Source organism: Theobroma cacao, chromosome 10 (genome assembly GCF_000208745.1).
Source record: "Theobroma cacao cultivar B97-61/B2 chromosome 10, Criollo_cocoa_genome_V2, whole genome shotgun sequence".
In the NCBI taxonomy this organism is placed as follows: domain Eukaryota; kingdom Viridiplantae; phylum Streptophyta; class Magnoliopsida; order Malvales; family Malvaceae; genus Theobroma; species Theobroma cacao.
The window spans coordinates 20,826,590-20,841,760 of NC_030859.1; the positions used below are offsets into that span (position 1 = coordinate 20,826,590).

Sequence of the window (15,171 nt, forward strand, 5' to 3'; positions counted from 1 at the left end):
TATATATATATATATATATATTGTTCTTGTTTCTGTTTGGCAGAATATTGTACAAGTGTATCTAAACCAAAATAAAAATGATAGGCAAATCTTATGGAAATAATCTGTTAAGACAATTAAAATTCTTTAGAGTAATTAGGACCATTTCTAAATATATACAACTTTCATTTCACATATTTCAAACTTAAACTTATTTATCCTTCTTTGTAAACGTTTTGAAATTTATAAAGTTGTTTGATATTTTCCCTTGTACTTTTTCATTTGTTTGTGCTTCCTGAAAAAAAAATTGTTAATTGTTTCTTGGAACATTTCAACACTGATAAAAGTGGTGATGCCTTAACAATGTTATAATAGGCTAGGATACCTTAATCTACATTTAGTGTTATGGACTATCGATCTACGATGTATCGTCTTTTCACCACTAAATACAATTACAAAAGATGTGGGAAAAGATAGAGAATAAGTCTAATTGAGCAAGTTGCACCTCGTTATCTCGAATAAAAAAAATCCGTTTCAAATATGTTCTCTGTAATAAAAAATTATCTATTATGATAAAAAAAAAACAACAAACAAAAATAATGAATATATAATGATTGTTTTACATTAATGACTTCTTATGTTTGGAAATGGTCAAAGTTTTGAAGTTTGATTATCTTAATTTCATAAGTTAAATTAAATTGAGAGATGGTCCACCAACCTTCAAATGAAATTAGATTGAAAATATCAAATAATTACGAGGAAACTAGCTAGGGATTATAAATAATGGTATCGAGATGAATTTGGTTTTTATACTATTTTAATTCAATAAATTTACTAAATTAGATGATGATTTGGCATCTTATGTAATCATTAAATACAACTGTGCCTTAAAAATAATTAAATCATTTGTTAAAGTAGGTGTTGAGAAGCATGGGGTGACTTTTCTATGCAATTGCATGTTGAGATATGAGCATTCTTCAAAAGGCTGTATCGAAACCAAAATAATTCTTTCTTTGTGGTACGGCCCAAAATAATATCATGTTACTGAAATGTAATTGTTTCATCTAATGGTCCATTTGAGATTACATCGCTTTGTTAGAATACAAGATTGAAAATAATAGAAATTAAGGAAAGTCTCTCAGGCAATGTCGCAATGTCACTTTTTTTAAAAAAAATTTAATGGTTTATTTGTTTTCAATAATTATTTGATAGATGATAGAAACGTTATAATTGATAAATTTCAAAAGTATTATAAAATCGAGTAATTAATTATGTTTTTGTACAAAGAAAATTATTTTACTGAACATTTTTTGATGTATAACAACATTACCAAAACTTTTACATTTGAAATTTGAAATGTTGAAAATCATTTCACTGAGCATTTATTGATGTATAACACTTATTTACTTTTTTACTTTAAAAATTAAACTTCAATTAAAAATAATAATTGCCAAGTACTAAGTATCAATATTAAATAATTATTTATTTATTTGTTTAATTACAAGGTAAAAGAAAGCTTGAAAGCTTAATCATAACTCAATTTGACACCACACTCAAGTCCAATCACATTTGGACATTGGGCTCTGCTTTAGTGCAAAGGCTTTCCTCCTCTTATTCTTTCAAGGCCTGATTGTATCCCACATTACTCAAGTCCAATTTGATTGGACATGGGCTCCTTCATAGAGCAATGCATGTCACTGCCTGCGACGAAATTCCACCATTTTCATCATTATCAAACCATTAAAGCATAGAGAAACATTAGTAATTAAGATTCAATGGTACCTAGCATAATCTCTTCTAGGCAGTGACCAACTTCCCTTGCTTGCTGCCACTCTTCTCATAGTAATTGTAAACTGCTGCATCAAACAACACTGTCAGTATTAAGGATTTGACAATTCGTGTTTATTTATATTAATTGTTTCATGTAAACATAAAGTATTAGCAGTTATATGTGTAATCACAAACACGACACAATACGATTGATAACATGCTTGTTGGATTGCGGTTAAGTGCACAATGGGGGTTTGTGAATGGGATGTTAAGTATGAATAAGGACTGTGTGAAGGTCAAGTCTGCAGTGCAGTGCAATTTGTGTGCCTAGATGTGTTGAGCTTTGTGACCCCCGAATGCTATTGGTTACTGGCAATTTAATTTTCAAATGACCAATTCCTCATTTTCTTGCTTAATCGATAAATTTCAAGTTCTTGATTTGGGATAATCAACTCATGTTTGGCCTTGAGTTCTTGAATTAGGAGGATGATTATGTGTTTGATTGCCTTTTTTGTTTTCAATGGCAGCAAACCATTGCAAAGCATACAAATGTAAAGTGATATAAAAGGATTAGAAACACACACCAGAAATTCAAAAGCATTTTCTGCATATTATATCCAAGAGTGATTCATTCAAAAAGTAACAAGAAGAAACAAGAGTTCATACACACTTCATGCCAGCAATAGCTAGTAACAGTACCAAATAACAGAGCTCCAAATCAGCCATTATTGCACAACAGCGTAGAAAGTTCACATAATTCAGCAACCAGAAAATCACAGCATTAATACTCAGCAATTCTTGCACCAAGCATCTCCTTCCTTTCCACTCCCAGTCCCCAGCACCCTGTATATTTGGATATTTTTGGATAATCTTTAAAAGCCTCCAGGTGCCTTGGTATTTAGGAGCTAGTGACAGAGGAAAACAGCAATACATTCCCACTCTCCCACAGAAGAAAGTCTGTCAAGCTGTTATCATCCGCAAAATATCAAACATGAGAATGCTAATAGCCAAGCTCACCACAAACCTGAAATGAAGACTGATGATTTTTGGTGCATGCGATTTTACTTGCATATTAACGTATTATAATGACACCTACAAAAATGTCTACTAGAAGCAAACATTCAATGTTGACTAATCTGTTTTCAATCATCTTTTTCATTTTAAATCGTAATTTAAAAAGGATATGATAAGCCTAAAAATGTGGAACGTTTGAAGCAGCTATGGTGTAGAGCATATATATGGAACACTGACCTAAGTAGCTTAGATGAAATATATCAATGTATAAATTCATATAAATCATGTGCTAGTTGAATATAGTCAGAATCAGACATGTCGGTAAATTTTGAACTTTGTTTTTGTCAAGCCTCGTGTTTGAGAGAGAAATGAGTGTAGAGCTCAATTGAATCAAAACAGTAAACATCACATGAAAAAAAAAATTCTAAAAATATTGCGATTTACAATTGGAAAGTCCACCTAGTCATCAGTCCTTTATTTCAGACATAGTAGACATATTTGAACTCAATATCAAACAAAAACTTCAGAATTAACAGTTATTCCATAACCTCAAATAAGACAAAGAGCATTTAGCAAGGAAAAAAGGAAAGAAATTTAGTTAAAGCTGCTTATATAACAAGAAAAATCAACTAATTAAGATATTTAGCATGGAAAAAAAGGGAATGAAAAGTGAAAGATATAGCTGATGACATTGATACTAAGAGGACAAACCTGTAGAAGTGTGCCTGGTTGAAGATTGACAAGCAATTGTATTAATCACTGGCATGAAAATGAAAGAAATATCAGGCTTAAAGTAAATCATTAACAATTTTATTTACATACGAATTAAAAAGCATTAGTTGCTACTTAAGGTATGATACCCTTGCACCAATATGCCCACTTTTGCGCTTTGAATCATGCAAGCAAGCGGCAAGGACTTTTGTAGAGTTGTTCATGAGATTTTACCTCATCAACATGGATGGAAGCAATATGAGCTATCTTCAACCATTCCTTTCCTTTCCTCTTTTGAAGCTTCTGGTTTAGTAAAGAACAGTCTGTAATTCTTAGAAAAGACAGGGAGTAAGGCAGCCCATCTTCTGGCAAGGAACGAAGCTCGTTACAACAGTTTATTTCTAGAGTTTGAAGCGAGGTGAGTTGTTGAAGCCCATTCTCATCCAGGCATTTGAGATTCGAAAGTCTACTGATGCGTAGAGATTTAAGATTGGTTGGCAGCAAACCATCCTCAGGAAATGACAACAGTCCTTTGCATCCACCTTCAATCTCAAAATGACCAAGAGAATCCAGTTTATCTAATTCCCAAGCTCTCTGTGGAGTGATTTTGTCACAAAAAGTGATGCAAAGAATATTTAGGCTGGAGGGCAGGCCCCTCGATGGTAGTGACTCCAATTCTGGACATCTGTTTATGTGCAGTGACTGAAGAGATATGAGGCTTTGCATCCATCTTGGCAGAGATTTTAGTTTGCTGCATTTGGACAAAACAAGTGATGTCAAGCTTAGGGCTTGCAATCCCTCTTTAGGAAATGTTGTCAAATTAGGACAATCCCTAATTTCCAAGGCATCAAGTGACTTTATATCAATCTGCAATTCCTTCTCAATTGAAAGAGATTCAAGATTTTTGCAGTCCCAGAGACTTAGAGTTTTAAGGTTTGGGAGGGAATTCAAGGGGAAGGACTTGAGATGATCACAACTACTCCCTAAACATAAATCTTCGAGGATTATGAACTGGTTCAATATCTTTGGTTGGGGAAACTCTAAGTTTCTGCAGTTACGGATGTAAAGTGTTTTCAAGGAAGTGGTTAGATGACCTTGAGGGAAGTTCTTGAATGAAATACAATCAATGATATACAATTCTTCAAAAGATCTGTCCTTTATTCCAGAGGGTAGAGAGTCTAAGGCATCACAGCTTTCAATTCTAAGGCTAAGCAAGTCAGGTGGCAAATCCATTAACTGTGTAATGCTTGAAACTTTGAAACTTGCAAAGGAAAGGAACTGCTGCTTCCCATCTTCACTTGACACAGTCTGAATCTGATCATCATGTTTGTCAGCAACTTTTCGAATCTCAGACATCTTTGATGTTGAGGGATCATCATGCAAGTTCTTACTTAATGAGGATGATGATCTAGAAAAGCCACCATATGAATGGATTGAAATCTCATCAGCCACAGTGGACGACAACTGTGATGCTACTTCATCATAACTTCTCAATGGCATCTTTTCATTTCTATGCTGCACCTGATCACAGTCATATAACTTCACTTTACAGCTATCTGGAACCTTTGGAAGTTGAGCATTAAGCTGCTGACAGTTAGAGATTTCCAGTTTCAACAAAGAAGGAAGGCTCTCAGGTAAACCACCCTCCAGATTTGGACAGTTTTGAATGTAAAGCTCCTCCAGGCAGGGAAATTCAAATCCTTCTTCAAGTTCAGGAGATATCCACTGCTCCCAACGTGACATTCCTTCAAATTTTAATCTCTTCAGATGCTGGAATGGTTTATCTTCACTATAGAACTCATGACCAATGCTGGTTACTCCACTAATCCTTTCAATAATGAGATGCTCAAGAGATGGCAGCTGTCCTAATGGTGGCAAAGATGAGCAATTGTTGCTGTCACTGAGATGCAGAAAAACGATATTTGAGAAGGAGTCTCCCAACCAAGATGGAAACTCTATGCCACCATAATATCTAATGGTAAGGTTTTTCAACTCTTTACAAGGCTCTAGATTCCTCAATATTTCAATTTCCTTTGTTGGATCATTGCTAATACTGCTCCATTCCAACTGTAGTTCATTAAGATATCTCTTGGCATTCAAACAGGCCTTTGATGCATCAGAAGCAGAGGATACATTTTGCAACTCTGAAAGGGACAACGTTCGAAGATCTATAAGTGTGCCCAATTCTTTAATCTGTGACCCACCCCAGCCTACAATAAAATTAGTCAAAGTCTGAAGGCTTGTTAATCTGCCCATTTCTTCTGGCATCTGCAGCAAGCCAGTTCCCTTAATGTGGAGATGTCGCAAGTTAACCAGATTAACTATGCCTTCTGGCAACATAGTGAGAGATGAGCAGTTTGTCAATATCAGTGTTTGCAGAAAGTAAAGAGTACCTAATGATTCAGGCAACCTCTTTAATGCACTGTGAGAAAGGTCTAAGTAGCGAAGATGTTTCAAATTTCCTATCGCAGTAGGCAATTCAGTAATTTGACAGTGAGGTAAAGATAGAGCTCGTAACTGTTGTTGTCTCACCGGCAAATCCTTCAATAAGTGAGGACTTAATTGGTCTGGTGAAGTATTAATTAGAAAAAAGGTCCTTAAGCTCTTAGCTTGATCAATGACCCAAAATTTCTCAGGAGTATCCAATTTGCCTATCATTAGTAGATGGCGAGTCCTATTAGTTATTGCAGATTCCATTCCATAATCTAAATCCAATATTGAACAGAGCCTCTCGGATACTGACTGGGCTAAATCATGCATAAGATCATGCATTGTTATATACAAATCCCCTGATTGTTGAAAAAATGACCTCTTCAATAAGGAGTCGAAGTATTCAAAACCTACCTCTTCCATTGTGGCACCATGGGACTGTTGTAGAAAGCCTTGTGCCATCCATAGAAGGACTAGTTTTTCCTTGTCAAATTTATTGTCTTTAGGAAACATTGAACAGTAAGCAAAACATTGCTTTAAAAATGGAGGGAGGTGATTGTAGCTCAAACGTAGAGATGGCAGAAGATCACCTACAACATCCAGTTCCCATGGTGTGCTGTTGAGGACTTGAAGCCATTCTTCACGAGACCTTTTCAAACGCAAGACCCCCGCAATTGCTTTTACAGCCAAAGGTAGACCCCCGCATTTCTGCACAATACGCTTGCCAATGTCCTCCAGCCTTTCAATTTCACTTTTGCCTCCTCTACCTGCAAATGCGTATCCTGCGAAAATTGCCCAGCAGTCATTTTCTCCCAGCAGATCCAGAAAATAATTAATGGAACAGGGCACCACACTCGCAACAAATACACTACGTGTGGTTACGAGGATCTTGCTTCCCCTGGCACCAGACAAGAGAGGAGCCTTTAGGATCTCCCAATCCCTATAATTCTCAGTCCAAGCGTCGTCTAAGACGAGTAGAAATCTCCTACCCGATAATCTCTTACTCAACTCACTTTGAAGTACGTTTAAATCACTAAAATCAGAAGTGCCCAAAGTAGCGTACTCAAGAATTGTTTTCATGATTTTGCGAATGTCATAGAGATCCGAGACACAAACCCATGCTCTGAGGTCAAAATGCTTCTGCACTGTGTTGTCGTTGAACGCAAGCTGAGCGAGGGTGGTCTTACCAAGCCCAACCATGCCTATTATGCCAATCGCTTCAACACTTGCACTTGCATCATCTGATTGCAACAGCCGCGAAACTATTTCAGTCTTGTCTTTCTCTCTGCCAACGATAACGGATTCATCCACAAAAGAAGTCGAAACAGAGTCGGATGAGACTGAAACCGTACCTTCTATAAGGTGAAATCTTGCTCTCTCTGCAGCTATTTGTTCAATCTCAGCAAAAATCCTCTCCATCTTTGATCTAATCCCTTTTCCATATCGTTGCGCAGAAGCAGACCCGAATATGCTAGCCCATGATTTGGAGGTCTTAGATGCAGCTTCCAAATCCCTTTTTATGGCATCGTATGAAATCTCATCCAGCAGGTCATCTGCATCGTAGAAAACGTCTTCCAATCTCCGCAGCCAAACTTTCACGGAGCTGTTTTCGATCTGTTTCTCCTCTGCGTCGTGCATCAGCGCTTGAACAGACAGCAATGTGGACTGCAACTGTTCGAAGAGTGCATCAGTCCTTTTATGTCCGAACGAGAAGCCCGAAAATCGAAGAGAAGCTAATTTCTCTAACAGACCCGAGAGCGAAGCAGACACCACAACCATGTTGAATACAAGTACACAAGCAAAAGGACAAAAGGTAGAAAGCAGATGAAAAGTTGAAGAGAAGAAGGAGGTCAAAGCAAGAAAAGGGACCAATTTTTGCTATCTTGCTGTGGGTGTTGACCTGTTGCTGTTCAGCCTTTAATTTCAGCTGAGCCCTGCTTCAGAATACCCAACCAGGGTTTTGTTTATTTGAGTTTTCTTTAAGTAAAAATGGAAAACCAAAAAAATTAATTATAATCTCAAATCAATACACTAAATAATATATATATATATATATTCTCTATATTCAATTTTAAGCGAATAAGAAAACAAATTGTAATTTTGGTACTTTTTTCTCCAAATTAAATGTTTATTTTAGCTTTTTAATAAAAAAATAACTTCGACCTTTATTTATTATCATTTCATTTGTAATTAAACTTTAAAAAATCTTAAAATTTTAATTTTACAAGTATCAGAATTGATTAAATTTGATCTAAATAATAAACAATGGATATTCAACTTGGAACATACATAAAATATTTGTATTAAATTTTATATTTTTTTAATATTGAAAAGTATAAAAAATTTTGTACAAAATAAAGTGAAAAAAACCCATATTTTTAAGATGTTAGAAAAGAAAACTAGAAAAAAAGAAAAAGCCAGAGTGAATAGTATAGTTGTATAATAAAAAACAATGTAGGAACTCTCCTGCATGACCTTCTGTACAACGAAGCTTGAAAATGTCTAGTGGAATGATACTCCCTTCACTAGATTGAGAACCAGAGACTCAGCTGAAATCTTGTTGAGTTGGATGAAGCCATGCCATGGATGGGTTAAGCTCAACTTGATGGGGTGCTGGCAAAATCGAAAATGCAAAGCTGGGGCCGCAGGTGTTCTGCTGTATCCGTTTGTCTTGGGGAATTCCAGGATTGATACAGCAGAACTTTTGGGCATCTACCATGGAGTTAAGTAGCCCAGGATATGGACTTGATCAATGTTGAAATAAAAATCCGACACAGAAACTTCAGGCCGAGTGGTCTGAGTTTGGAGTACCTGAACACCACCTTCATTCATGTCAGCTAAATCACTGGCCTATCAGAAACATGCTCAGAATTTCGTGGCAGATTGGCTTGCCAAGGAGAGTCTCTACCATCCTTCAGCATGCTGCATCATATTACTCGATCTTTTATTATCCCTCTAATACGACTCATATCGAACTACCATTTCATAATAACAGAAATCAAATGCAAATGTACTGCACTATTCACATACATATAACCAAAATAAAAGAAGAATAGGATGAAGAAGAAGAAGAAATGTTTTCAGATGGCATAATCCTGAAAGGTTTTCTATTAGGTTACAAATACATGAAGAAACAAAAATCAACATAATATTGCCTCATGGTAACTTTCAGCAGCATATTCATTTGAGACTTCTAATAATGGCTAGAAAATATGTTCGAGAAATCAGAAGCTCGAGACTAAGTTATGGTAGCTGCAAAATTCAGTAAGGGTGAAGCAAACCCAAAAGACTTGTATTGATCTGTTGGGCTTTGCTGAATGGAAACTATGCTCTGGGGTCTTAGCTATAAGCTGTATTTCTAAAACTTTATCTATAACTGATCATGCTGGTTTAATTTGTTGAAATTTAAAAGCTAAATCTTGGCTGTCATCTAGTTGACAGAAATTCTAGTGAAGCACAAGCAACTCTTATCATGAATCTGGGGTATCACAGTATCACTTCAGAGGATTTATTCTTTATGGATCAAAAGAATAGTAAGTACAGATACCAAGTCTAATCTTTATTTCGACAAACAACTAGTTTTATAGAAAGAAAAAAGAGGGATCTAAAGATATTGCTCTACTGGAAAAGCAAGGGAAGACCAAAACCTCTTTTTATGGTCTTTATACTGGTTCAGGTGATTGCATAGCTGTATATGCTTCATCATAAAAGAAATATAAAACAGCTCAGAGATCATCCAGTTTAAGTGTTTCAAGAACATCCAAAGTTGCAACTTGCTAGCTTTGAATGTAAACATGAAACCTGATGCCTGATCACCTTTCTGATTTTTCTGTTTCTGAAATGGCGGTATCTTTCTCAAAAGACATGTGAGCTTGCCAACTTCCTATACTTTTGTCATGCATACTATGTAGTAAAGTTTGCTTTCACAGTATATGTATTCCAATATTCAGTATAAGCACTAGCAGTAAAAGAGTATTCACTTCAAAAAGAAAAAGAAAAGACTAAATGACATCGAACTGCTGATAGAACTATCCAGTTTTGCCTTAATTTCGTCAACTTTGTGCAGAAACAACAATGAAGAACTGAAAGTAGGAAAAGAAAGGGTAAGTATGAATATTGAGGGAGAAGGGGAATTCTAAATTTAACATCCCTCAGAATTTTAACTCCATTTAGTGTCCACCTACAGGGGTGATCAACTTGCTAATTCATGATCAATGATGCTGAAGTAGCCTTCCTGAAGCTTGCAAGTCTAGTTTGTTTTTGGTTTCATCTGTTACACCAAAATGAAAAAAAAAAAAAAAAAAAGGAAAAACCCCTTGCAAAATAGAGTTACAGAATGTCACATTTGCAAGATGGGTCCTTTGAGACAATAAATAAAGTAATATGTTATGCATTCTCGGGATTACAGCCAAATGGACTTCCAATTTCATGTTGATTTTGTCACATCATCGTGGATCTGTCAATGGACATTGCTTTATTAGAACATCTAACTTCCCAAATGATATCATAAGCCATGAACAAAATAAAAGATTAAGCAACCAAACCGGTAATCTGCATGTTCATTGGCATCCACTAACTTCTCATGTGACTTAATTAACCTCACAGTGCCTGAGTGATCCCATGCCTTCCAGTCCCCATGTTTCTTGGGGTGGTAGATTCTTGCAGTTCCTAATTGAAATTGATTGAAGACTAGATGGCAAACCACCCTCCCCAAATGTAAAGAGATTTGAGCAATGAACTATCTTTAGCTTCTGGAGAGATGACAACCCTCTTGCATCAAAGGTTCCCAGATCATCGCAGTTCTTAATTTTCAACTTTCGTAGGAATTTGAGATCCTCGTGACAGTCCTGTGGCATCCCAACAGATCTAAGAAATTTGCAATCCTGGAGTTTAATCTTTCGGAGTTTGGTTAGGGAGCCTAATGGTAATGATATGAGATCCTCACAGCTCTTCCTAATGTACAAACGCTCGAGCGCAGAATATTGATTTGTTCCATTCGGATGAAGAAATTCTAGTTTCTTACATTCATAGATGTCAAGCGTCACCAAGGAAGGAAGAAGGCTGGGCAAACACCCTGTCAGTTTCGGACATTTATGCACAATGAGTTGCTGGAGGGAAGGGAATGCACCGTCTTTGAAAGGCAACCACCGCTGCCAATCCAGCATTCCTCGAAACAGCAAAGTTTCCAAGGATTTGAATGGCAGGACATCGTTTCCATAGAACTCATCACCTACCTCCTGCACTACTTTCATTCGTACAATGTGGAGTTCTTTGAGAGAGGGTAGCTGTCCAAGAGATGGCAAGGATGAGCAATTTCCACAATCAACAAGTTGTAGAGACTCTACTTTGGAGAATAAAGCATCCCCTAACCATTCAGGGAGTCTTGTACCCCCAAAGCGTTCAATGTGGAGCTTCTTCAAATTTTCATGAGGACACAGCTTTTCGAGTACCTCAGTTGCATTATGTGTATCATAAGTAGCCCACTTGAGAATTAACTCGTTAAGGTATTTCTTGTCCTTCAAATTGGCCTTCGAGGCATCTTCTGGTTGAAACACATTCTGGAGCCCCAAAATCGAAAGGGTACCAAAGAGTAGAGACAGGTCCTTCAACTCACTAATCCTTGACTCACTGTTTCTGCTCACAAAAAAACCACTCAAAAACTGGAGACATTTCAAATTACCAAAATTTTCTGGCATCTCCGTCACTGCAGTCCCCCTAATATCAAGATGCTCTAATTTTGTAAGGTTCCCCGTATTTGCAGGCAACTGTGTGAGACTATGACAATGTGACAAATTCAATGTCTCTAGATTATACAAAGAACCCAGTCCTTCAGGCAAATTCTGAATATCAGTGTGAGAAAGGTCCAAATAGCGTAGATGCTTTAAGTTGCTAATTGAATCAGGCAACTTAGTTACATGATAAGGTGATAATGACAATACACGCAAGCAACCTGATACTGGAAACAAATTCTTAAGCACTATTGGATTTAGAAAAACCTTACCAGAGTTTGATAATCGGAGTGGTAAAAAGGTCCGTAAACTCTTGAATACTCCATAAAAGGCCTCAAATTTTTCAGGGGCTTCATCTTGCTTAGGAATACAGGATAAATGGCGAACCCTTTCAGGTCTATGAGGTAAGCTGCCATCCTCAAACTTAAAACAAAATTCCCCTGCTACATCTTGAGCTAAGTCATTGACAAGATCATGCATTTCAAAACATGAATTGTTACAACTCGATTGCTGGAACAATGACCTTGATAATAGCTCATCAAAGTACTGTCCACCCACGTCCTCCATTCTTCTTTGGCCGTTTGGCTGAAGCACTAACCCCTCTGCTATCCAAAGTCGAACTAAGTTCCCCTTTTCAAATTCAAGTCCCTTAGGATATATGGAGCAATAAGCAAAGGACCGCTTTAGGTGAGAAGGGAGATGGTAGTAGCTCAACCTTAAAGCAGGCAAAATGCTGCTCTTCTCATTGGGTAGATCCCATATTTTACTGTTCAACACATTGTACCAATCCTCCGCCTCCACCTTATAACGCAAGAGACCCCCAAGCGTGTTAGCAGCTAAAGGAAGGCCTTTGCATTTTTCCACAATCTTTTTACCAATTGCTTTCAAGGTTGGATCTTCACCCGAGCCCTTGTTCTTGAATGCGTGTTTTGCAAATAATGACCAGCAATCCTCGTCAGGTAAGGGCTGCAGATGATGAACAAGAACAGACCGCATGGTGAATGAGACATTTTGACTGCGGGTTGTCACAATAATCTTGCTTCCAGGAGCCCCATCTTGAAAGGGTCTTCTCAGAAGATCCCAATCAACAAAACTCTCATTCCAAACATCGTCTAGGACAAGCAGAAATCTCCTTCCCATCAGTCTCTTCCCCAACACAAGCTGGAGTGCATTCAAATCACTGATATTACAATGCCACAATATAATTGACTCGAAAATTGTTTTGGTCACCTTGAAAACATCAAACTCTTCAGAAACATAAGCCCATGTTCTCAAATCAAAGTAGCTCTTCACCCTTTCATCATTGAACAAAAATTGAGCCAGGGTTGTCTTACCGATCCCACCCATACCTTCGATTGCAACGACAGGAACTTTATCCTCATCCTTGGCAACTGATACCAGAAAATCAAGAATCTGGTCTTTGACATCTTCTCTAAAGCATACTTCCGATTCATCGACCAAGGAAGTTGTGGGCAATCTCGGGACTGGTCTCCCTCCGTAACTCTCTTTCAAACTAAGGGCATCCTTCTGTGCAGCTATGTCTTTTAGTTTCTGATGAAGATGTTCAAGGCGAGCGTTGAACTGCACTTTCTTATCTCGATCCAAACGACCCCTCTTATCTTCAGTTGCGATTGCATCTAGTAGATCCTCAGCATCATAGGCAGCGTCCTTGAGCATGTCCAGCCACTTTCTCACAGAAGGGTTCTTGATTTGCTTGTCCTCAGCGTCAGCCAGCACCTTATCGACCGTAAGCAGCAGTATCTCCAGGTTCTGCCAGAGATCACGTTTGAGTTTCTGTTGCTTGAGCAGGTTCAGGAACTGAGGAGAAGCCATCTTCTCGAACAGTACACTCAGAAATGAGGAGAGAAATGCCCCTCCAACAGCCAATGCCACTTCCAAAACCATTATTCCCTTGTTCAGAAGGAATCTGTATGACAAGAACAAATTGGGTCGAACTGAGAACTGAGACTATCTCTGCAATCCCCAACTTGTTTGATTTTCGGACAGATGTAAGAAAGTGGACCGTGACTTTGATCCAGGGCATTGACTAAAGGTTGAGTTTCTTTCCATTGATTTGTCACTGTATTAAGAGTTCACTTTGAATATTGTTCCTATGATTTAATTTTATAGAATTTTGTTTATTTTTGGAAGAAAAATTATAAAAATAAAAAAAACTTAATAACTTACGTTAATAAAATATTTCATAAAGCATGAAATTGTAATATTATGATAACAAAAATCAATAAAATTAAAATATAATAAAAAAATTTAATATTGAACCATGTTATAGTGATAAATCATTTCAAATCCTTTATTGCACTCTTATGTTATGAGTTTATTAATGTCGATCGCTTTACAAAGGAAACTTCATTTAAAAACACTCATATTCTCCTAGTTTGGCATTGATCAAAAATGGGTTTTTCCTTATGCAAACACCCAATATTATTGGACTCGATTAAATAAGATTGAGATTAAAATCAAACACCCAATATTACTCGATTCGATTAAATAAAATTAAAATATTTTATAATTGAATTATAATAATCAGATGTTGATTTTTGACCCCTTGCCATTCTTATTTAGGTTATTTGTCAGCTCTTGGCATCCATTAAAAGAAGCAGCCACGGGGGACATTAAAATGGGATGTCATTACGTTTCCTTCATGTTAAGGCCACTGCAAGAACCACCTAAGGAGGCTTCTTATTTGAAGAGAAAATCTGGATAGCTGGCAATGTAATTTGGAAATCAAACTGATAGAAGATGAACAAAGGCAATATTTAGACAAAAGGTTCTCTTATAAAAGAAGCTGCTTGCTCGATATCATTACTGCTACATCATTAATTCCACCATTTTCATCATCATCAAACCATTCAATGATGGGTAACCATTCATAAATATTACATAGTATAAGTAGTCTGACTCGTTCTTAGGCATTGGTGACCTTCTCTTCCTTGCTGCTACTCTTCTCATAGTAATGATAAGCTGCTGCACCAGACAGCACCGCCAGGGTTAAGGCTTGTGCATGCATCCTATCAAAATCAAACACATCTCATCACTATGCTGATGAAAATAAGAAATTTGAGCTGAGTTCAGACTTGACAAAGAGATGGTACCTGGCATGAATAAGCCTCAGACTTGGCTTAAGAGGAGTCCTTGCACGAGTATTATAAGCCAGTGATGCCCCAATAGCTGAAGCCCAGATAGCTCCTGTAAAACACCCATTGCACCATATCAAGAACTAGTTCTAAACTCTAAACTTGCCAAGAATAATGAAACACAAAAAAGAATGTGAAAGAAAAGAATTGAACTGACCAATGCTGGTGAGCTTGTGCTCTGAAACCCAAGACTGAATTGCCTCCATCTTCTTCACAGTACCCCTCTTTTGCCTGTGTTATGTGAAGCAGTAATAGTTAGAAAACTGGATAAAACTAGACTGGGATTGGGAAGCAAGAGGGGGCAGGTGATTTATAGAGAAGTGAGATGATGTTGAGATGTGTGCTTTCCATTTTTGAGTTTGGTGGTGGCCCCTGGATTTCGA

General features: G+C 37.1%; 3 protein-coding genes across 4 annotated transcripts; all 3 read right to left on the bottom strand.

The window, feature by feature from the left end:
• On the bottom strand, positions 2,340–7,851 carry LOC18587393 (putative disease resistance RPP13-like protein 1). 2 transcript variants are annotated; one of them, XM_018129155.1, is made up of 3 exons: positions 3,709–7,851; positions 3,475–3,522; positions 2,340–2,714 (listed from the first exon to the last, which is right to left on the bottom strand). In XM_018129155.1, the coding sequence occupies exons 1-2, from the start codon at positions 7,681–7,683 to the stop codon at positions 3,520–3,522; spliced, it is 3,978 nt and encodes a 1,325-aa protein (XP_017984644.1). In that variant the 5' UTR covers positions 7,684–7,851; the 3' UTR covers positions 2,340–2,714; positions 3,475–3,519. The 2 variants fall into 2 exon arrangements, with proteins under 2 accessions (XP_017984644.1, XP_017984643.1); XM_018129154.1 differs by having other exon boundaries at positions 2,340–2,724.
• On the bottom strand, positions 9,925–13,684 carry LOC18587394 (putative disease resistance RPP13-like protein 1). The gene is made up of 2 exons (XM_007011146.2): positions 10,449–13,684; positions 9,925–10,360 (listed from the first exon to the last, which is right to left on the bottom strand). The coding sequence occupies exon 1, from the start codon at positions 13,536–13,538 to the stop codon at positions 10,494–10,496; it is 3,045 nt and encodes a 1,014-aa protein (XP_007011208.2). The 5' UTR covers positions 13,539–13,684; the 3' UTR covers positions 9,925–10,360; positions 10,449–10,493.
• LOC18587395 lies at positions 14,414–15,171 on the bottom strand. The gene is made up of 3 exons (XM_007011147.2): positions 14,946–15,171; positions 14,747–14,840; positions 14,414–14,662 (listed from the first exon to the last, which is right to left on the bottom strand). Exons 1-3 carry the CDS (start codon positions 14,992–14,994, stop codon positions 14,560–14,562), a joined length of 246 nt encoding a protein of 81 aa, XP_007011209.1. The 5' UTR covers positions 14,995–15,171; the 3' UTR covers positions 14,414–14,559.